This window comes from Ovis aries, chromosome 23 (genome assembly GCF_016772045.2).
Source record: "Ovis aries strain OAR_USU_Benz2616 breed Rambouillet chromosome 23, ARS-UI_Ramb_v3.0, whole genome shotgun sequence".
NCBI classification, from domain to species: Eukaryota; Metazoa; Chordata; class Mammalia; order Artiodactyla; family Bovidae; genus Ovis; species Ovis aries.
This window is the reverse complement of record NC_056076.1, coordinates 34,884,549-34,907,103: the sequence shown is the minus strand read 5'-3', so window position 1 is coordinate 34,907,103 and position 22,555 is coordinate 34,884,549. Positions and strand designations below refer to the sequence as shown.

General features: G+C 36.5%; 1 protein-coding gene and 1 long non-coding RNA gene across 3 annotated transcripts in view; one reads left to right on the top strand and one right to left on the bottom strand.

The window, feature by feature from the left end:
* The window catches only part of MIB1 (MIB E3 ubiquitin protein ligase 1), a 103,060-nt gene that overhangs the window by 61,556 nt on the left and 18,949 nt on the right, over positions 1 to 22,555 (top strand). The window contains exons 13-16 of the mRNA XM_004020480.5: positions 15,419 to 15,551; positions 17,496 to 17,582; positions 19,235 to 19,396; positions 21,481 to 21,662. Coding sequence (XP_004020529.3) covers positions 15,419 to 15,551; positions 17,496 to 17,582; positions 19,235 to 19,396; positions 21,481 to 21,662 — 564 coding nt within the window. The remainder of the gene's footprint in view (positions 1 to 15,418; positions 15,552 to 17,495; positions 17,583 to 19,234; positions 19,397 to 21,480; positions 21,663 to 22,555) is intronic.
* On the bottom strand, positions 735 to 6,650 carry LOC105604459 (uncharacterized). 2 transcript variants are annotated; one of them, XR_003586692.3, is made up of 3 exons: positions 6,428 to 6,650; positions 5,868 to 6,033; positions 735 to 4,717 (listed from the first exon to the last, which is right to left on the bottom strand). It is a non-coding gene; the product is annotated as an uncharacterized LOC105604459 (long non-coding RNA). The 2 variants fall into 2 exon arrangements; XR_001023985.5 differs by having other exon boundaries at positions 6,565 to 6,650.

Here is a 22,555-nt window from a genome sequence, read left to right as displayed (position 1 = left end):
AAGGAACCATTTAAACTCAGAATTAAGAGGAAAAAGATCTTCTCATTTTGCAACTGAGGAAACAGGTTTGGAGAGTTGAAATATCTATATAAGTAAAAGATAGCAATGCTGAGGATTTTGTTCCTCTTTTGAGGATTAAAGTCTTTTGGTTCAGTATCAGAAGAATTACATACTTACTATGTCAGTCTGTCCGCCAAATGCTCTGCAGTGTCACTGTCTCCTTTTCCACCTTACCTATCAATGTTCTGATGAATGGCAGTCAATTAATTGCTAATCATATAAAAGGTAGTGACTCAGCATTTCTGGAGTTTTGTTTTATATAATGTTATGAAGTGAAGTGAAAGTCACTCAGTTGTGTTCGACTTTTTGTGACCCCATGAACTATACGTACAGTCCATAGAATTCTCCAGGCCAGAATACTGTAGTGGGTAGCTTTTCCCTTCTCCGGGGGATCTTTCCAACCCATTCAAACCTAGGTTTCCCTCATTGCAGGCGGATTCTTTACCAGCTGAGCCACCAGGGAAACCCATATAATGTTAACACTTTTCATTAATTTAAAATAGTGCATGTCCACACTGTGGCATTCCTGTTACAGTTTCGGGTGACCTTCACAGATATTTTCTTCCTTTGAAACAAGTTGTTTTTTTTTTTTTTTTTTTAATTTTGTGGCACAGTCTGCATTTCAATATCATTTCATTTCTGAAGGACAAGAAATTTAATACAGAGACCATAAATGAATAAAATAATTTTATTTGAAAGCCTTATATCATTCACACAGTTTTTCACCAGACTGTTTATTAACATCATATACTATTATAGCTCTTTGAAGTAGAATCAACAGTTACAAATTATTTTATTTAAACCATAATCTGAATAATTTAAATAAGTTGAAGTTAGTTGACATGTGATTGATAATGATAAATGAAAACGCTGGCTGTCCTGTAGTAATCAATGCATAGCTACAGCTGGTTGAAGGGGACCAAATCCATTGAAGAGGCGATTTGGTTCCATTTTACCAGCTCTAGCAAAGCATTGCCGTGGTGCTAGCTGGGGACCTAAAACAGTTGAAATGTTTTTATTTGTAAAATTATGATTATGGCCCTTCCTCAAATGTTAAGAGAATCTTGTATCAGTATTTCAGCCATGGATTGTCAAACTTTATTTTCTGAAGGCACTTTTCCTGCTGTTTCCCACTCCAGTCATGCAGAAGTCTTTACCCTTTAGCACATTGTTAGTGCATTAAGGAGTTACCAATGTACATCTTTATTTTTAACACCTTTGCTGAATCCTTAAATATAGGCAGTGACCTGTTTCAAAAGCAGCACCATTTAAAAAGAGCATATAGACCTTGATGTATATCAGAATAATGTTTTCTATTTATCTTTGAGCAGTAAACCAAACAAGCAGGTGAAATAGGTTAGGGAAGAGTACTGCTAGTCAGTCACACTTTTCTACTGCACTTCTTTTTTTAGCATAATACTTACGGACTAACAGCAAGTTGCTGACGGGGAGGTGGGGGTGGGGGGGAGGATGAATGGCCTTAAGAAAAGTACCTCTGGTACCCTTTGGTTTATAAATAGATGACATGTGTATTCAGTGTATTGCTTAGACTTGTGTTGAAGGAACTGCCATGCATGGTAGCTTATTTTTCTTTCTTTTTGCTTATGTAGTGTCACTAACCATAGGTTAATAGTTGAACTCTTTTAAAAGTCTGGTTCCTTGACTGAATTCTCTGTCATTTCGGGTACAGAGTGCCTGGTTACTTCTCATTATCTGCTTAATAAAACATTGTGGTTAGCACTAATCATGAATTTGAATATGAAAATTACCATTAAAACTCAGTACAGCAAGTTTTTGTTAAAAGGGAATTGCAATATTGAGAAGGGATGTCTTCTGAAAATACCTTTTTAAAATAAAACTTTGAACAGTTATAGTTTGCCTTTAAGGTAAGTGCTCTCACTGAAGTATAAACAGTAAAGAAATAGTTGTGTTTTGAACCAAACTGGGAGAAGGTCAACACTAATTCAGGCAATATTCAAACACTTCTCGTATTAAGTATATCCTGCATCTGTTGGCTGAAGGGTATCATGCTGCTGGTGAAATTAATGTAACTACAATTATTTCCATCATTTATTCTAATAGAAAAGAAACAGGTGTTAAATTGCCTGGACTTAAGTGCTGAAGATAGCAATAAAACTGACTTCTATTTTTACTAGTTATATGGGAGCTGTTTAGCAGATCCAGTTGCTCAAGTGTGCTTTGGATGGCAGTTCAGTTTCATATACTGGCCATATCGGGGCAAGAGAGGCCAGGGGAAAAAAAAATAGTACAGCATTTGATAATGTCAGCATCTGTTATCCCTGTCAGAGAGACAGTTGAAATGTTTGAGTTACACCAGTGTCAGCAGATGCCCAGAGTTCAATATGCACTCAGTTAAAAATGAACAGCTGATCTAAGTGATAGATGTGACATTTTAGAGTGATTGAAAATACTCTTAGATATGTTGAGTTTACCTTGTAAGCACTAGAGTCAGTGTATAATTATACTTTTTCAAATGAATGATAGATACTGTCATTTTCTAAGGTTTGTAAGCTCTTAATATTGTAGCAACAAGATTCTTAGTTGCTGGAATGTTTTAAAATAATTGTTAAAAGCTTTTGTACCCATAGAATGATGAATATAGTTGCTTCTTATAAAGCATAGACATAGTAATACCCTTTGAGTAATTTCATAGAGGAACCTCTATTTTTAAGGTGTATATTGTCAGGTTTTGATGTTTCGGGCATATGTAGTTAAACTTAATGAATGGAATATGAAGCTTTGCCATCCTTTTTGTGGATAATGAGGAAGAAGGTCTATTCTTGAGTGAGTTAAACTTTGAACTGATTTTTTTCTATGAAAATGTGAAATTTTTAAATTAATGAACTTTTTGTAATTTACAATAAATATTCTATAACTTCTATGCTTGTATGTAAGTCATTCTCTCCTTTTTAATCTGATTAAATGAAAATCACCTTTTGACAATTATCTAGTCTTATTAAACAGAAAATTAACAATTCATGGATAACCTTATGGCCATTTGTATTCAGCTGTGACAAAAAATTTAGACATGTGATGACATATGTCTGAATACTCTAATCAAAAGAAGTGATTAGAATATATGAATATTAATATTTCCTTTGTAAATCTATTATAGTAGCTTAAAATAGCTACTAATAAATTGTTAAGAGCTTTATCATTTATAATATTTATCAATATATAAGTATATACTGTACAAAATAAATTTTACATAAAATATAAAATGTATTTTAATATCTCTAGCATACTATAAACAGTAGGCTATCATGTTTATAAAAAATTGAATTGTATTTGCCTAGTACCAATAAAAGATGGTTATTCTTTCTGGATAAATTGGTTTCATGATTGTAGTGTTTCATTTTATGTGCCCTCTTTGGAGAAAGCAAATTCAAGGATAGTATAGATAATAATTAATTTATTTTAATATTTGGCAGTCTGTGACCAGTGTACCCTATTGATTTACATGTGTTTCCCAGAATTTTATCATTTTTCTTGAATAAATCATATGTCTTGATTTAAACTAAGTACTTACATAGCATTGAAAGTGGAAACTGGATTAGGGAGAAGGACAGGGACCACTTTCTTTTCTTTGAGAGTAGAATTTTACTTGAAAGATAGTCTTTTAAAAGTATAACTATGTCTGTAGCTTTCAGAAAGAAAACTTAAAAACACCAAAACTTGCTTCAGGAATTCTTCTAATATTGTTAAATTATAATTACATTGTTGATTATAATTATTCTTCATATCAAAATATGAAGAATAGCTGTTGAAATGCAAATGAAGTCAGCTTTTGTTAAATGTCAGCCCTACTAATATGATACATTTAAATTAAAATCAAATTGTGGAGACAGAAAATGGGTCACTTGTATCATTTTTTTGTACTAGTATCCCTGTTTTCTCTTTTGTATTCAAATTTTAATCATGTGAGTACTTAATTTAAAAATGTAAAATGTAGTATGCTTTAAACTTAAAAGATTTAAAAGGAATTCCATGTTAATTTTAAATCTACTTCAGTAGAACTTTTTTCCTCCTGAAATATAAATCAGCAACATTTAGTTTCCATCTGAAAGAAGTAGGTACATATTCTGGTGTTAGTATTGCCAAAGGTCACCTCTTTAATAGGTTAATTTAACATATGAAGGTCATTCACATAGCTGCAGTCTAGTTTCCTCTTGGTGGTTTATTGCCTACCAAAAATACATACTTCTTTACATTCCATAGCATTGTATGTTCATATGGGTACATAAAGAAGTATGTACTCTGAGTAGGTATTACTAAGTTGTTAGCTGTAAAAACATGAAATGTTTTATTTTCCCATTTTTTAGTAAAACTTTCAGCTTACTGATGGAGAGCAGTGGTAGATCATTTGCAGAGAATATCAAAGACAAAACTCTATAACAGATTTACCTGAGGCATGGCATTAGTGCTGTTTATGGTTCCTTGTTCTTGGTGGATATACACTTCTAAACGTTGACCAGTTATCTGTTGAACTTTGTCCTGGTTTGGTTCTTTTTGAGAGAGATCCATTGAATCAGTGGGAATTTATAGAGTGTATTTCAGAAATTGGTAAGATTAGCCTAGTGTTTCTTCATAGTCTTCAGAGAAAATTTCTTCTTATTTTGTAGTTTGCTTCTAGAACCTACAAGTAGACAATAATTAATTTGGTGCATGTTCTTTTTACCAGCAAGATATCTTATTAAAGACTTAATAATTAACCAATTAGTACTACTTCTGATGTTGACTCTAAAGTTGAAAAAACAAGGAGAAAAACTGGATCTTTTTAGAGTATGAATGAAGTGAATTTCTTTTTAATGATAATTTTTTTTTTAGTTTTGTTTTTAACATCACAGATAAGAACTCATGATCATTTGAAAACCTCTGTGTTGTTCCTTTGTTATTACTTACCTGATTTTTGCAGTTTGGTGATCCTGTCTGGGTTAAATGTAAATTTAGATAAAGGAATTAATATCTAATTTTGGTGAGTCGAGTGGTTCTGATACTTTGATTTTTTTTTTTTTAATATGAAGGATAAGTACCAGAACAATCAAGTTTTCCAAAGTCACACTTAAAAGAACTGAAAGGAATTAGCTAGTGAGCAGTTGGATTTTAGCTTGATCTTTAGCATGAAAACAAATTATAGTTGGTGAGTTGCCTTTTATTATTGTGGCATTAAGAAGTTAATTTATAAAAAGACCATAAGAAAATTTCAGACCTGAGAGAGGAGGGGGTATAAAAGACACAGAAAGTAGAATTCCTGCAGCCCATTGTAAGAAGTGACTGTAGCTCATAGAGAGCCGAGGACCACGTAGCAGGAGATGGTCCAGTACTACAGCAGTTTCAGCAATGCAGCATTTGAATTTCACCTCCATATGCTGGTTTAATTTTGTGCCCAGCTATCAGAGAAAGCATTAAAAAGCATTTTGTGATCTCCCAAGTTCCTTGGTTGACTAAACCTTGAAAGAGTTAATAGTTTTTAAAAGATAGTATGTTCTGAAGGCAGGTGGCCATTTCCTAGGGATACAGAATCACCACTTAATCTGAAACAGTAAAGACTGACTCTTTAATAATGTAAAAGACAGGAATGGACTTGTACAGGTTTGACATTGAGTCATCTGTCATGATATTTGAACAGCATTCCTCTTTACACTGCATGAGGTCTCTGCTTGAACTGTGAAACGGCTATGCCCAGGTAGAATTTAACAGTAAAAGCATGTATTGAGTCGCTAATAGGTAAGCATGCAGAAAACCATAAGCCTCCATTAAAGTACTGTCCTGTGGTGCTGTGTTACCTGTAAGCTTAGTGTCATGAGCAGGGAGAGAGAGAATGACCCAGAGAGTTATGCCAGCAGCAGCCATCTCTTCTTGATCGGCTGTTCACTCTTTTTGCTGAATCAGCGCTTCTTTTCATGAGCCGGGGGAAGTGAAGGGGAAGTATCAGTGAACACAGGACCCCACCTTTTAAGATAAATTTGAAAAACAAGTGAACAAACACAGTATATCAGCCATCTTTTCCCTCTCCCTCTCCTTATGCTTAAGGAGGAAAAAAAAAAAAAAATACTTCAATAAAATTGAGTCAGCGTTGGCCATTTGATTTGGAATGTCCTATTACTGGTATTGAATGGATATGAGTACCTTGTCTCTGGTGTATAGAAAGTGAAGCAACCGGGAAAGGTTGCTTCAACGGCCAAGAAAATGCACCTCACTAATTGCTCAGATGGAATGCTTCAGAAATGGGGAAAAAGTTGCAGAGGAGGTTACTTTTACAATCTAAAAGAGACACACACACACAAACCCAGCAAAAACCAAAACACACCTCACTCCCCCCCACCAAATAACTGTAAACATTCACCCTGTTTCCTTTGCCCACCAGAGGACATTGGGGTCTTCTGACTTCTCAGGAAATATTCTGCATCTTTCTTGCTGTGGAATTTTTGTTTGTTTGTTTTTAGTTGCCAGGATTAGATGGTAGATCTGTATTGAAGCTACCTTGTCATATCCAGAGGTCAAGTCTGCAAGCAAGGTCGGACTTCCACATGGTCACTACAGAGGTTAACTTATATTCTTCCCTCAGTGGCCACAGGCTGAACTGTTACAGCTTTATAGGCAGCTAAGCATTTGAAACATGCACTCCCAGGCAAACAGGCTCTCTTGTGCCTCTCTCTTCCCTGACCATATTTAGTCAACCATAGCAAAAAATAGTCTCTCAGCTGTCGATTGTCGATCCAAAAGCTGAGGAAGCCTCTATCTTGCTTTCTGCCTATTGATTGTTCATCCTGCGGTCCAAACACTGCCTTGCCATTTGTCCTGCATTTTTTTTTTTTCAAAGCACTGCCAAATAAAGCGGTCTCTCATGTTTCCACTTACACATCCCAGATTTATACTGAGCTTGCGCTGAGGCTAGGAAAGCCTGATGCGGCTGCCACTATACTTAGAAGCACTGCAGCGAAAAAAGGAAAGAGAAAAAAAATTACCCTGGCTAGTAGCAAGACGGGCTTTGGACAGAGATGGGACAAGTAAAGTCCCTCTGCTGCCAAAATATATTTCATAACCTGTTTTTTAAATCAGTAAACAAAAATCAGGATAATGATATTTTGCATAGCTCAACGCCTGAAGGGATTTTGTAGTGTTACCTTTAGAGCTCGTTGGTGCTATACAGTCTTTTTAAATTTAATAAATAATAATTGAATGGAAAAATATGTAGAAAGGGTAGTAGAACCATTGTATTGAAGGTGAAGAGATCACTCAGGAGGAAAGGAGGAATGTGTAAATGAAATCTTGGAAACGCTACTTAAAACTTTTAAATTAAAAAGAACTTCTAATTCAGTGTCAGTTTTAATACATTTTTTAGTAGTGCTTAGGTGAGAAACAGGGTCTGGTATGCTTTTTAGTAATTGTGTTACTTTTCTATCGAAACTTTGTATAGTTATATAACTACTATAATGCATTGATTAAATTCTACTTTATTTTCAAATGTGAAGGGGTTTTTTTCTCCTTTCTACATTGCTGTTTGGCTTTACTTTTCTGAAATAGCATTTAGGCATGGTCATTTCACACTTTATTACAGACTCAAAATAGTCTTTAACCTTTCTGTAACTTGTTGTTGGTGTTCAGTCACAAAGTCCGACTTTTGTGACCCAGTGGATTGTAGCCTGCCAGACGTCCTGTCCATGGGATTTCCCGGCCAAGTATACTGGAGTAGGTTGCCATTTCCTTCTCCAGGAGATCTTCCTGACCCAGGGATCGAACCCATGTCTCCTGTATTGCAGATGAATTCTTTACTGCTGAGCCACCAGGGAAGCCCTTCTGTAACTTTGTCACATAACACATGTTGTAGGGGAAAAATACTTTTGTTCTAAACTTTAATAGCATATCGCCATAAATTTTAACCTTGAGGTTTATTTTTTAACCAAGGAGAAAAAAAAAAATTTAAGCTCAAATTCTGCAAACCTATGGTGGTACAATTTAAGATCTAACAAACCTAAGAATGCCTAGGAAAAACCAATTATACCTTGTTCTTAATTCATATATAATCTCTTAAGTATTGATTCGGTTCAGTTCAGTCGATCAGTCGTGTGCGACTCTGCGACCCCATGGACTGCAGCACACCAGGCTTCCCTGTCCATCACCAACTCCCTGAGTTTATTCAAACTCATGTCCACTGAGTCGGTGGTACCATCCAATCATCTCATCCTCTGTCGTCCCCTTCTCCTGCCTTCAATCTTTCCCAGCATCAGGGTCTTTTCCAATGAGTCAGTTCTCATCAGGTGGCTAAAGTATTGGAGTTTCAGCTTGAGCATCAGTCCTTCCAGTGAACATTCAGGGCTGAGTTCCTTTAGGATGGACTGGTTGGATCTCCTTGCAGTCCAGGGGTCTCTCAAGAGTCTTCTCCAACACCACAGTTCAAAAGCATCAATTCTTCAGCAGTCAGCTTTCTTTATAGTCTGACTCTCACATCCATTGATTCAGTTAAGAACCAAAAAAACTTAACAGTTTTCTGAGCTCATTCTCCTACAAGGGAAATTCGCTCTTGACATCCTTTTTGTCTTTAGCATTTTTTATAACGTAACAGTTTAATTATTCTGAATGCTGTTTTAAAACAGTGACATAAAGCATGCTTCTATAGATATTTGGGCAGTTTTATAGAGCCAGCTTTCCTAGATACTAAAGTAATTTTAGACACATTGTGAGAAGATGATGCATATCAGAGTACAAGATAGGTTAATTTTCAAATTTTTAAACTACCTCATATTTCCTGACCATTTTGTAGCAGTGAAAGTCCTCCTTTCCCACCTCTCAAGCAAACAGTTACATAGTGTATGAAAGGACAGGCACTTTTCTAAGGCCTTTAAAATCCCCATAACAGTCCTACGAAATAGGACTTGTGATTCTTTACACATTTTATAGGTGAGGAAACTGAGGCGTAGAAGGTAAGTGCCCTGCTCAAGTCACCAGCCCTTTTGTTTGCTGGTACCAGAATGTGAGCCCAGGTGGTTTGGCTTCAGACTTAGATCTTTACCCCTGTTGCTGCCACTGCTGTGGTTTATAATAATGCAAGCAGTTAGGGCCTGGACTCTAGGGGACCAGAACCTATACCAGAAATGTAGCATGTTGAACATTCTTGACCCCAGTATGCTGAGAAGAATGACCGTTCGTTTCTTCCTTTGTTTCATTCAACTAAACTTTGAGCACCTCATACTAGGTGCACACAGAGGGAATGAAAATGAGTAAAGTGGCTTCCCCGGCTGGCAGTGTAGAAGTCATTTTAGTTGTCCTCCTTTAAGAATGATCGAGTCCTCACCTGTACAGTGCTCCTGCAGCCTGTATTGTCATTGCATATCTGTCATTTTGAGCTAATTTCTACTGCATTACCAAATTCCTAGTTAATGAATTCAAGCTAAATTAATGAACCTTTTAATTACGATATCTATCAAAAAAGAAGTTTGTGGGGAACAAAATCAAGCACACCAAAAAAATTAAAATTAAACATTTGAGTCATGTCTGTTCATCCCTTTAAATAGATGAAAGAATATAAAAACTGTCCATATTCATTTGCTAGAATGATTATTACAGATAGCATTCTTGTCTCCATCCATTTAGATAGGGGTGGGTGTGTATTGAATAAAGATGTGTTCAAACTGTTATATTAACCTGCTCTTAGCATGGCCTACAGGACTTCTGCTTAAGATTTATCAACTTTCTTGGCAGGTTTGTTTATGGATTCTGTACTAACATGCTTAAATTATATTTGAGGGATTGTTCAATATTCAGAATTTATTGAACCCCTAATGTGTGCTATTATTTCAATGTCTGTTTTACATTCAGTAATACTAATATGTAAGGCCTCCTCAGTTTAGCTACTGTGGTTTGCTTGGAAAAATGTTGCCCATCTCTGAAGAAAGATTGCAAAGCATGGCAGGTCCTAAAAATGGAGCCATTGCCATTTGACTGTTACATACCAGTGCAGACAGCTGCTTGTCCCCTCTGCTTCTTAGAACTCATTTGTTCATCATTCAGCAAACGTTTGAGTATTACCATGTGCCAAGGATTATGCTCGGCACCACTATTAGTTGTTCTGGAACTTAATGCTTCTTTGGCACTATTCACAAATGCCTGCTTAACTGGTAGTAAGATCTTATCCTTAAACCATCCATGTCCTTAACCTTTTGGAAAACAACCAGATTGAGAAATAAAGAAGAGTGTTTGAACTTTGGGGAAAGTATCTTCATACAGTGCTCCACCAGTGAGAGTCTGTTGGCTTAGTAAAATTATTGATTTATTGAACTGGTAACATCCTTATCCCAGCAACTCTAAGGGCCTCAGTGCTTGCAGCATAACAACAGAATCCTCTTAATTAGCTGAGGTGCTGTGGGGAACAGCTGACCTTTGTTGATTATATTGTGGGGTCCTCAGATTGCCCCACAGGAGGAAAGGAGACAGACCATTCAGAACTGCTCTGGACATGAAGGGGAGGGGACCAGAGACTGTTCTTTTTTTTCTCAGCTTATACTGCAGGCTGGGCCCAAAGATTGACTTCTTTTGAGGTGTTGTGTTGTTTTTGTTTGCTTTTTGTGAAGGCAGTAGGTCAAGAACTAACATTAATTAGCAGCTTTCTTATTAAGATGAGAAGGTTATAGATTGCTCTTAAAATTAAGCTACCCCAAATCTCCAGTATAGAAGAATTCCAGATCATTGATGTGAATACTCTATCTTCAAGGAGGTGGAATATAACTTTTCGCCTGTTAAGAGTAGGCTACCTGTAGTGACTTCCTTCCAAAGAGTGTAGCTTATTATTCTGTAGTAGAGAAAGGGAGCAAAACAGCAGCTCGACAGTGGAGAAAGTGGACAGATGCTACCTCAACCAGATGGCCGTGGTAAACATTGACAGGTTAAGTCATGTTGATAATGTGCACCCTTGATGTGATGGAATGGCACTGTCTTTGAAACCTCCTCCTCAAAACTCATAATCCCAGTTGTAATCATCAGAAAACATCAGACAAATTACAAGCAAGGAACATTCTATAAAATAACTGATTAGCACTCCTCAACACTGTCAACATCATCAAAGACAAGGAAAGTCTAAGAAACTGTCACAGTGAAAGGGAGCCTCGGGCGCCACGACAGCTAAGTGTAATATGGTATTCTGGAGCCGAGGAAGTACGTTAAATAAAACTAAGGAGATTGGAGTGAAGTGTGGTCTTTAGTGAAGAATTGGTCTTTAGTTAATAACTGTCAGTTCAATTCAGTTCAGTCACTCAGTTGTGTCCGACTCTGCAACCCCATGAATTGCAGCACGGCAGGCCTCCCTGTCCATCACTAACTCCCGGAGTTCACTCAGACTCACGTCCATCGAGTCGGTGATGCCATCCAGCCATCTCATCCTCTGTTGTCCCCTTCTCCTCCTGCCCCCATTCCCTCCCAGCATCAGAGTCTTTTCCAATGAGTCAACTCTTCGCATGAGATGGCCAAAGTACTGGAGTTTCAGCTTTAGCATTTTTCCTTCCAAAGAACACCCAGAGCTGATCTTCTTTAGAATGGACTGGTTGGATCTCCTTGCAGTCCAAGGGACTCTCAAGACTTTTCTCCAACACCACAGTTCAAAAGCATCAATTCTTTGGTGCTCAGCTTTCTTCACAGTCCAACTCTCACATCCATACATGACCACAGGAAAAACCATAGCCTTGACTAGACGGACCTTTGTTGGCAAAGTGATGTCTCTGCTTTTCAGTATGCTATCTAGGCTGGTCATAACTTTCCTTCCAAGGAGTAAGCGTCTTTTAATTTCATGGCTGCAGTCACCATCTGCAGTGATTTTGGAGCCCCCCAAAGTAGTCTGACACTGTTTGCACTGTTTCCCCATCTATTTCCCATGAAGTGATGGGACCAGATGCCATGATCTTAGTTTTTTGAATGTTGAGCTTTAAGCCAACCTTTTCACTCTCCTCTTTCACTGTCATCAAGAGGCTTTTTAGCTCCTCTTCACTTTCTGCCATAAGGGTGGTGTCATCTGCATATCTGAGGTTATTGATATTTCTCCCGGCAATCTTGATTCCAGCTTGTGCTTCTTCCAGCATAACAAATGTATCATCCTAATGTACAGTATTAATAGCAGGGGTGAGGAACTCTCTATACTGTCTTCACAATTTTCTGTAAATCTAAAATCTGAAAGTTTATTTAAAAATGGCAAAACCAAAAACTAATCTGACCACTCCTAGCCAGCTGTTGACTTTTGTATTAATTCTGATTTGGGGCTATTTGCAGTATTTCTCCAAAACTTATAGCATTTAATCAGGAGTTGATTTTGTTATAATTCAGTTATCATAAGGTAAGTTTAGTCTTATATTCTTTTAAAAGTATATTAAAACAAAAAGTATATTTCAGAATAAATTTTATCAAGACCAGTCTTAAAAAGATTTAGTTATATGAAAGGGAGCCTTTTTTTATTTGAATGCTGATGACTTTGAATTTGTGAAAATTATGAAATGGGTAGATTTGTGTGAAAGGGGTATAAGGGCTAGATTTGGAAGGGGGCTGTTACAGATGTTCAGAGGAAAGGTAATGAAAGTCTATATAAAAGTCTATATTAAAGATATTATATAGGAAATAATAGTTTCGTTTTAAAAGGGAAAGTCAGTAGAACAAATTGAATGCAGGAGTGGGAAGGGAGGAGAGGGTCTAGAATGATTCCCATATTTCTGACTTGGGTGGCTGGTTAAATGATAACAAGAATAACCAAAATCAAGAATACAGGAAGAATTCTTGGGAAGGAGAAAAAGGGAAATTTGTATTGTGTACTTCATAGGTCTATAAACTTAGAACTGTAATAACACTATTATACTGAAGAGCTTTAGACTATACTAAAACATTATATTACATTATCTCATTTTAGTTCGTATAGTACTCTTTTCATATGACTTTATAGGCCCATAGAGATGACTAACACTAACATTAATAAAAATGTCAAATTATTTTTCATAGGACGATGTACTGAAAACTGATAGCATTCTCGTGATTCTTTTGGAGGGTAAATTCGAGTGCTGGGGTTCTTGTTACAGAACTTTTTCTACAGATAAAGCTGGTGATACACTAATAGATTATTTTTCTCATTCTTTTTCCAGGCTTCACAGAGAATAATTCTTCACGCTTTTTTTAACCAATCGTTATTTTCCGGAAAAAAAAGAAAAAGACATGATGTTTATCTTTTTACTTATAATTCGTTGATTTTTTTATCTATGTATTATCCTGATTTGACTTCTGAATCGCCTCTTGTACAAATCTCTTTTTCCATAATTATCTGTTTTATTTACCTAATTATTATCTGGTGTATTTACCTTATTTGTCAATATAACACTGTTTCTATGGGAAATCAAAAATTACCATGATTCATCTCTAATACTATGGGGTACAACCACAATAAAAACCCAAAAAAGCGCCCCCCCATATCTTTACCTTATTATTTTTAATGATTATATTTTGTCTCTAATACAACTTTTTCACATGATTTAATACTTGTGTCTTCAAAACTCTCCAAAAGAGTCATGAAACTATAGATTCTGTTTCTCACAAGGTCAACTGTGTAAGGTAGTAGGTAATGTATGACTTTAGCCTCATGATTATGCGAAATCCAAACACTTGGTAGTATATTGTTGTGCCATATACTTTTCCCTGTTAAGGATTTGAGTCAAAAATCTACATAATTTGTAGTATTTTATTTTAATCCACTGAATGGGGAAGTTTAAAGTCCTTACAGTTACTGAAAATGAGCTAAAGCAAGAATCTTCAGCTTTGTATGAGGTCCATGAATGGAACTTGAATTTCCTCAAAATTATATGTAAAGATTTTTATGTGCATTTTTTGGGGAGGGAATGGTTCCTGGCCTTCCACAGATTTCCAAAGAAGTCTGTCATTCATGGACAGTGATTTTAACTTTAGAAACAACCACGGAAGGCTGTCTTAAGTTTTGATTCTCAGTATGCCTTGGGTCATTAACCTGTTTGAAAATCTGATAAAAGCTATGAACTTCCAGATATGAGTACAATTTTAGAGATTCGTGGATTCTTTAAAGCATGTTCTCAGATGTCTTGGACTTCCTACGTGGGATTCATGGACCACTGCCATTAAGGAAGCACGTATCACATTAGGTCTTAGTTTCGTTATTTAGAGACTTAACAATTTCTTTTACACGCGTTCTTATTCTGCATCTTCAGACTGTTTCTCCATACGTTTAAAATATTTCTGATTAAGATTTTTCTCTCCTGTGTGTCCCCTTAGGAAAAACTATCCCAATATATATCTTACTGTTAACTTCTTGCCCTTTTATACTCTATTGACACAATTTTGAAGCTTTTCTGCCTTTAATGCCTTTTTTAGGTGTTGGGGAACATTCAATATCTAATTCATATATCAGTGTTGTCTGTGCCAAGTCCAGTACTGTTTATAGAAGCCGTTCATTATCTCAGGTGTCAGTCTTTAAAAAAAAACCCAACAATTAGTGGACAGATATTAAGGGAAATTTTTCCTAAATTAAAAAAAAATTATTTTTAGATTTTTCCCAAATTATGAGTTTTCCAGACAAAATCTTTGTTAGGAGAAGTTACTGATGATTGGTAAGAAAAGTTGCTTCTTATTTTGCTTTCCTTTTTGAGGGTAGGCTAGCCTTTTCTTTACAAAGCATGGTTTCTCAGTAATTAGTTCCCCTGATCTTTTATGGTTTAATCTTTGGTGCTCTTTAGGATAACTTTCTTGTTTGTTTTTTTTTTTTTTTGGTTTGGAGATATTTGGTTATCGTATTGTAAATTTTAAATATTTGATTGCCATTTTGTATGTTTTGATATCAACTAGATTTAGCACTACTAAATGACATATATCAGATTTTTAACCCCGCAGAATTCATGATAATCTGCCAGCCACATAATATTTGTCTTAATTATCACTGTTTTTCCCAATTAACTTTTGTTACCTGGTTGTTCTTCATTAACTCTTTCATTAATATATACTACTCTAATTGAACCTAAGAGATTGCACAAATTCAAACTGTGTCCTTACTAGGGTATATTTCACCTTTGGTTTTTTTTCCCCCTCTCAGAATATTTCCCTCTGTACCACTCCCATTCTATTTTGATTCTACTCTCCAAACAGTGATAATTTGTTTACCTCTTAAAATGTCAAAGGGCTGTGCATTTGAGATTTAGAAATTTTGAATTTCTGTTTGTCTCTTAAGGGCACAATTTTCTTTAAAGAGGAATATTTTCATTTGATTTTAAGAGTTTCTTTTGAATATTTTTTGTAAAGAAAATAATAAAATATATAACTAAATATCAAATTAATATAAACTTGCTTTCAGTGCAATGCGTGTTTTACTGTCCAAATTACCAAGACCGTGGATTGTGGATGAGAAGAAAGATGATGGTTATACTGCCTTGCATCTGGCTGCCCTTAATAATCATGTAGAAGTGGCTGAACTGTTGGTGCATCAGGTAGGAAAAGCAGTTCAGTAATTTTTAACAATTTTGGGTCATTGCTAATCATTGATTTATTATTACTTCATCAGCTACTTATGGATGAGATGGTTGGATGGCATCACCAACTCGATGGACATGAGTTTGAGCAAGCTCCAGGAGTTGGTGATGGACAGGGAAGCCTGGTGTGCTGCAGCCCATGGGGTCCCAAAGAGTCAGACATGACTGAGCGACTGGACTGAACCACTTACTAGTAGATTACAGTAAAATCCCATGATGATGCAAATTCAGCTATAGTATGAATTTAGTCTTATGCCTAATAGTGGCACTTCAATGGAGGGAAGTAGTAGTGGGGGTGTGGGTAGGGTGGATGTGGATCCTTCATGCCTCCAGTATTCTCTCTGCACAGTCTTCCTGAGTTCGTCCAACAAAATAGGCATTAACTTAAAGGGGTTTTCCAGAATCACTGCCACTGTTGTGTAAGTGTCACTCAGCTATATCATCACGAACCAGTATGCTGATGTCTAAATCAGTGTGGTGAGTTGCTACCAGGTGACACCAGGCTGCAGTTAGGAGCTAGGGACTCAGTTCTCAACAACTGCTGAACCCCTTGAATCTGTGACTGGATAGCAGGGTAGGCTCACCTTAGTTATTTCATTTATCTTAGGAATAAGATACCTCTACATTTTTATGAGCTCAGATTTTGAAGGGAACCTATTGATTGCAATTTTATGATGTTTTGGTATATTCAGCAAAATTTTTAAATGCTTCAGACAAGCATATGCCATAGGGAAGCAGTAAAATTTCCAAAGAATTATCTGTGACTCCTGACTTCAAGGAACTTACAGTCTAGTTAAGAAGATGAAATGGCAGGGAAAATTTAGTAGATAGTACATTATGTGTAATTGGGTCTTAGATCATAAGATGGATAGTCTGTACAAAGACATTTAAAGAAAGAAACAATTCAAAAGCTAAACTGCCTTTCTCCTGCCTTTATAAGCCTTTATTATTAAAGTTAATTCTCTTAAAGTGTTGTTAACTATGATAAATTCCTTTTCATCCTAAATCCAAACTACTGACCTAAGCCAGTACCACACTGTCTTGGTTGTGCTTAGTCGCTCAGTTGTGTCCAACTCTTTGCAACCTCATGGACTGCAGCCCACCAGTCTCCTCTTGTCCATGGAAATTCTCCAGGCAAGAATACTGGAGTGAGTTACCATGCACTTCTCCAGGGGATCTTTCCAACCCAGGGATTGAACCCAGGTCTCCTCCATTGCCGGCGGATTCTTTACCAGCTGAGCCACCAGGGAACCCAAAGAATACTGGAATGGGTAGCCTGTCCCTTCTCCAGGGGATCTTCCCGACCCAGGAATCGAACTGGGATCTCCTGCATTGCAGGCCGATTCTTTATCAGCTGAGCTACTAGGGAAGCCCACTGTCTTGGTTACTGTTGCTGTATAGTAATCAGTAACTGAACTGAAGTAATAACTAGTAACTATAGTAATCAGTAACTGCAATCAGTTACTCAGTTGGAATAAGTCCTCTAACTTTGTTGTTTTTTTCTCAGACCTACTTTAACATTCTAGGTCTTCTGAATTTCCAAATACAATATGAGGACTCATTGATACATTTTCAGGAAGTACTTACTTAAAATGAGCTGATTATTTTGGTGACTCTGTAATGGAGATTCAAAGGGAGCTGTGTTTGACTCTGTATTGTCCTTTGTCCTGTAACTGTCCTTAGGTGGAATCACCACAGTAAAGATAGTTTTAAATGTGCCGTTCTGTTTCAGAAAGCTTGCTGTCCCACCACTTCCTGCTAGCCACATCTGTTGCCATAGAGCACAAGGTCTCGCCCTTGGAGGGGCGTCAGCAGCAGCCAGTGTCATGGCTTCCGCAGAGAGAGTTAGATTATGTGCTTCCCTCTCGTCACGTTCAACTGTGAGCCTTGTTCTTCTTTCAGGGAAACGCAAACCTGGACATCCAGAATGTGAACCAGCAGACGGCCCTCCACCTTGCCGTGGAGCGGCAGCACACCCAGATTGTGAGGGTAACGTGTCTACTAAAGTGAATCTTACCCTTTTAACTGATATGTTGTTAGGCTTCTCAGAAGGCTTAGTTAGAGGTAAAATTATGATTTTAGGCTTTAGTATTTTAATCAGTTGGGTAAAGAGTTTTAATTTCTAATAGGGAAAGTCTTAACTGTTATATTCAAAGTTTTTATAATTTTGTTGTCAGGATTTGTAAATTCCTGGAATACTAAATCAGAGAATTTCAAAGTAACATATACATTTTTAAAAAGTATACTTTTAATTTTTATAATTGAAAGTGAACTGTAATTAAAGGCTTTGGCTGGACATTTGCCAAACATTTCAAAGAAGTTGGCATACGTATTTTTATTTTACTAATCTGGTGATTCCAGATCAAATACTTGAAAGATGATCTGTTTAAACTTTTTTTGTAGAGCAGTGATTCTTAAAGTTTGGAGGCTGAAGCAGCAGCAATAGCATCACCTAGGGCTTTGGCAGAAGAGTAAATTCTCTGGCCCCATCTCAGACCAACCAGAGCGGAACCTCTAAGGGGGGAGCTAGCAATCTGTGGTTTTACAGGCCCCCGTGTAATTCTGATGCAGATTTAAATTTGAGAAACCGACCTACAGAGACGTTTTATATAATCTTTTTGAAGCACAGTGAACAAAAAAAGAGCAAAATAGTAATTTGCCAAAACAGGTAGGACTGTATGCTTGAGACTGATTTCTTTGTATGGTGTTTTTCTAAAACTCTGATAACATTTGTGGAAAGGTTAGAGAATTTGTTAAAGCAAAGTTTTATATTTACTGCTTAAAATATCTGTTGTGGTATTATCAATTATGCATTATATGTAAGAGATTGTAACTTAGTAAACACTTCACATTTATAATTATTTAAAATTCTCTTGCCAGAAATTCTTCATTTCTGTGATGTTTGGACTTATAACCGTTATAACCACACATTTGGAGAGAATTGACCAAAGGGGATGGAAAAAAATAATGCATATTTATTTAAATAATAGAAGAATTTTGAGTATTGTGATTTGGTCCTATTGGAAATACTTAAAATATACCAACTCACATATCTGAAATTAAAAGGAGAGGAAAAAAAATGTCCTGAATTTCCTCCAGTTATTTTGATCTTAGAGTAGAATAATTAAGCTGCATATTGGTTCTTGTTTTTTCTGCTGTCCCTAGTTCAGTATGTTTGAATAATCAAGCTTATCATTATTTGTAAGGAGTCACAGGGATCCAGAGAGGTGGCAAGCAAACACATAAGTTAACTTTCATTGCAGCCCCATCAGATAGAGCTGTCACACTGTTACTTTAATTTTAAATTTTTTCAGCTTTATTAAGTTATAATAGACAGATGGAAATTGTATACATTTAAAGTATACAACTTCGTATTTTGATCCAGGTATACGTTGTGAAATAATCACTATAATTAAGCTAATTAACATAGCCACCATCACACAGAGTTTGTGTATCTGTTTGGTGAGAACATTTAAAGTCTGCCTTCTGAGCAAATTGTATGAACATGATACAACACCATGCAATGGGGGGGCTCTCCAGAACAAACTCATCTTATGTAACTGAAACTTTGTTACTTTAGATGTATTATAATTTCTTGTGGGTGGAATACTTTAGGAAAAAGAGACATTTTTCTCTTTTAGCTTTTGGTCCGTGCAGGCGCCAAGTTAGATATTCAAGATAAGGATGGGGACACTCCTCTGCACGAAGCCCTGCGGCATCACACTCTGTCTCAGCTGCGTCAGCTTCAAGATATGCAGGATGTGGGGAAGGTCGATGCTGCTTGGGAGCCATCCAAAAACACGGTGAGCAAAGAAAATCGTCACTTCTGTGCCGGGAGGAGCATCTTTTAATGCAAGGTCTTATATTTATGGCTCATTGAACCTGCATCTGATCAGATATTTCATCAAAAGTACAAATGTAGGAATTTAGTTTATGAGCTAAACACTAGTCAGTACTGACTGTATTGTTTGCATTCTTACTAAAAGTTGTTTGGTTCTCCTTATGCAACTTAAGCCATTCAGACAGGATTGTTGTGGTGTCTTGTTGTGGTTTGGGGTTGCATTTCCTTATGACTACTGGTATTGAACATCTTTTCATTTGCAGGTTTACCACCCATATATATTTGACAAAGCTGTCACTTTAGACCTTAATTTATTATGTTGTTGAGCTGTTTTCTTACTACCAATCTGAATCAAGTTCCATATCAGATATGCGATATGCACATACATTCTCCCAGTCTGTGGCTTGTCTTTTCATTCTTTTAATGGTATTTTTTGAAGCAATAGTTTGGTTTTTTTTTCAGACTTTAAACTTTTTGAATCAGCGTATAGCCAGTCAACAATGTTGTGGTAGTTTTAGGTGAACAGCAAAGGAGCTCAGCCATATGTATACATGTATCCATTCTCCCTCAAACCCCCTCCCCCCTCCAGTCTGGTACATGACATTGAGCAGAATTCATGTGCTAGAACAGTAGGTCCTTGTTGGTTATCCATTTTGAACATAGCAGTGTGTACATGACCTTCCCAAACTCCCTAAGTATCCCTTCCTCCCAGCAACCAGAAAATTTTCTAAGTCTATGAGTCGAAAAATAGTAATTTTAGTGAAGTCTGATTTAGCAATTTTTTTCTTTTATTGTTTGAGTCCTGAGAAATCTTTGCTAAATCTAAAGTCACTAAGTTTTTTTTCTGTTTTGTACTGGAAGTTTATAAAGTTTGATCTGTTACACTTAAGTCTGTGATTGATTTTGAGTTAATTTTTATATACACAGTATGAAGTATGGGTCATCTTATTTTGCTTGTGGATATCATCATTCCAGTCCCATTTGTTGAGAAGACTATCTTTTTCTACTGAATCGCTTGTTGTGCCTTTATCTAAAATCAGTTCTCTTCTGTTAATCTGTGTCTTTAGCTCTGTAATGCCAACGTACTGTAGCCTTATAATAAATGTTGAGGTCAGTCCAACTTTCTTCCTGTTTTTCAAAGTTGCTTTACTATTCTAGGTCCTTCACCTTTCCATATGAATTTGAGAATCATTTTTAAGAATGTAAAAGGATTCTGAGACCAAAGTGTTTGCTAATTGCTGCCTGTCTTTCTGTATGACCATGGGTAAATACTCTAACTCCTATGTGCCTTGTTTTTCTCATTTTAAAATGAGGGGAAGGGAGTAACCACCTCCGTAGGGTTGTGAGGATTAAATGAGTTAGTTCATGGAAAGTGCTTAAAATAGTTCTTAGTCCTCTGTAGATGCTCCATCAATGTTAACAGTTATTATGACTGTTTTCACACAAGATGTGTGGGTCAGTAGCTCAGATGACAGTAGAACCTGATTTGTCTCATTCTCCACTTTGTGTCTTAATTCCTAGTTCTTGGTTCTTTCCTCAGTTCTCTCTCCCCTTATTGTTTCAAGTTGGTTGCTAACAGCTCCAGGGCCAAGTTGTTAGAAAAGGGAGTGCTGTTTCCTCAATATCTAAATCAGAAGTTCCATTCTTGAGTCTTACGGGCCTTAAGTAACTGGATTTAGATTATGTGTCACCCCTGAACTAAGCCCAGATGCAGTGGGTATCTGACTGAGCTGGACCATCTTTGGTTCACTCTGAACCTGAAGGATGGGTCAGTCCCCATACTGTACGCCTGAGGACGCTGGGGGTGGGTAAGAAGGGGATGATACTAGGACTGCGCCTGGTAAGTGTCCGTCCTGTCTCTGTAGTGTGCGTGCTCTTTCCAGACATTTTCTTATTCACACATACATGTTCATATATACATGCATACATATATATGCAAGCATACACCACACACACACAGATGTATGTATGTATGTATATTTGGTGATAAAAAATGATAACAGATTCCTAAAGGGGAAAATAATGACTCTTTTCATATGATTTCAGTTAATAATGGGACTTGGTACCCAGGGGGCTGAGAAGAAGAGTGCAGCATCTATTGCCTGTTTCTTGGCTGCTAACGGTGCTGACCTTAGCATCCGAAATAAGAAGGGTCAGTCGCCACTTGATCTCTGTCCTGATCCAAGTCTCTGCAAAGCCTTGGCAAAGTGTCATAAAGAAAAAGTCAGGTTTGTATTATTTATTTTCATAAAACCTAATATTCTGTACATAAAGTGTCATGTGGTTTCACAATTAAGGACTTAGTTCTTGTCATTAAACATTTTAGTAGTTGTCCCTTGAACTTTGTACTTTCTTTCTTCTCGTAATTTATGTGTAGTGATGAAATGACACCTCTTTGGAATCCATACATAGAGCTGTGTTACAGGGAAATTAATATAATGAAGTATTTTTTTATTGTAGTATAGTTGATTTACAGTGTTATTTTCTGATGTAAAGCAAAGTGATTCATGTATACATAAATATACATATTCTTCCATTATGGTTTATTACAAGATACTGAATATAGTTACTTGTGCTGTATAGTAGGACCTTGTTGTTTATTTTATATTGAATATGTAGTAGTTTATATCTGCTAATCCCAAACTCCTCTAATTTATCCTTTCCCTACTCCTTTCCCCTTTGGTAACTGTAAGTTTGTTTACTGTGTCTGTTTCTATGTCTGTTTTGTAAGTCAGTTCAGATTGTATCGTTTGAGAGTCCACATAAATGATAGATGATATTTGTCTTTCTCTGACTTACTTTGCTTACTGTGATAATCTCTAGGTTCATTCATGTTGCTGCAAATGACATTATTTTATTCTTTTTTTTATGGCTAAGTAGTTGTATATAGAGGTATATACATATCTTTAAGTATATTCTTAAGGAACATAAAATTCTATTAGAGAAAGACAGAATGTATCTAAAAATATGTAGATAAAGGCACTGTAATTACTACAATAATAACTTAAACACTGGGGTGTACGGGAAATCACCCTGTGTGTGAACACGTGAGCATGCGTTTTCATGAGTCTCTGAAGATTGTAGTAGAAACAGTGTTAGCTGTAGCTGTAGCTGTAGTTGG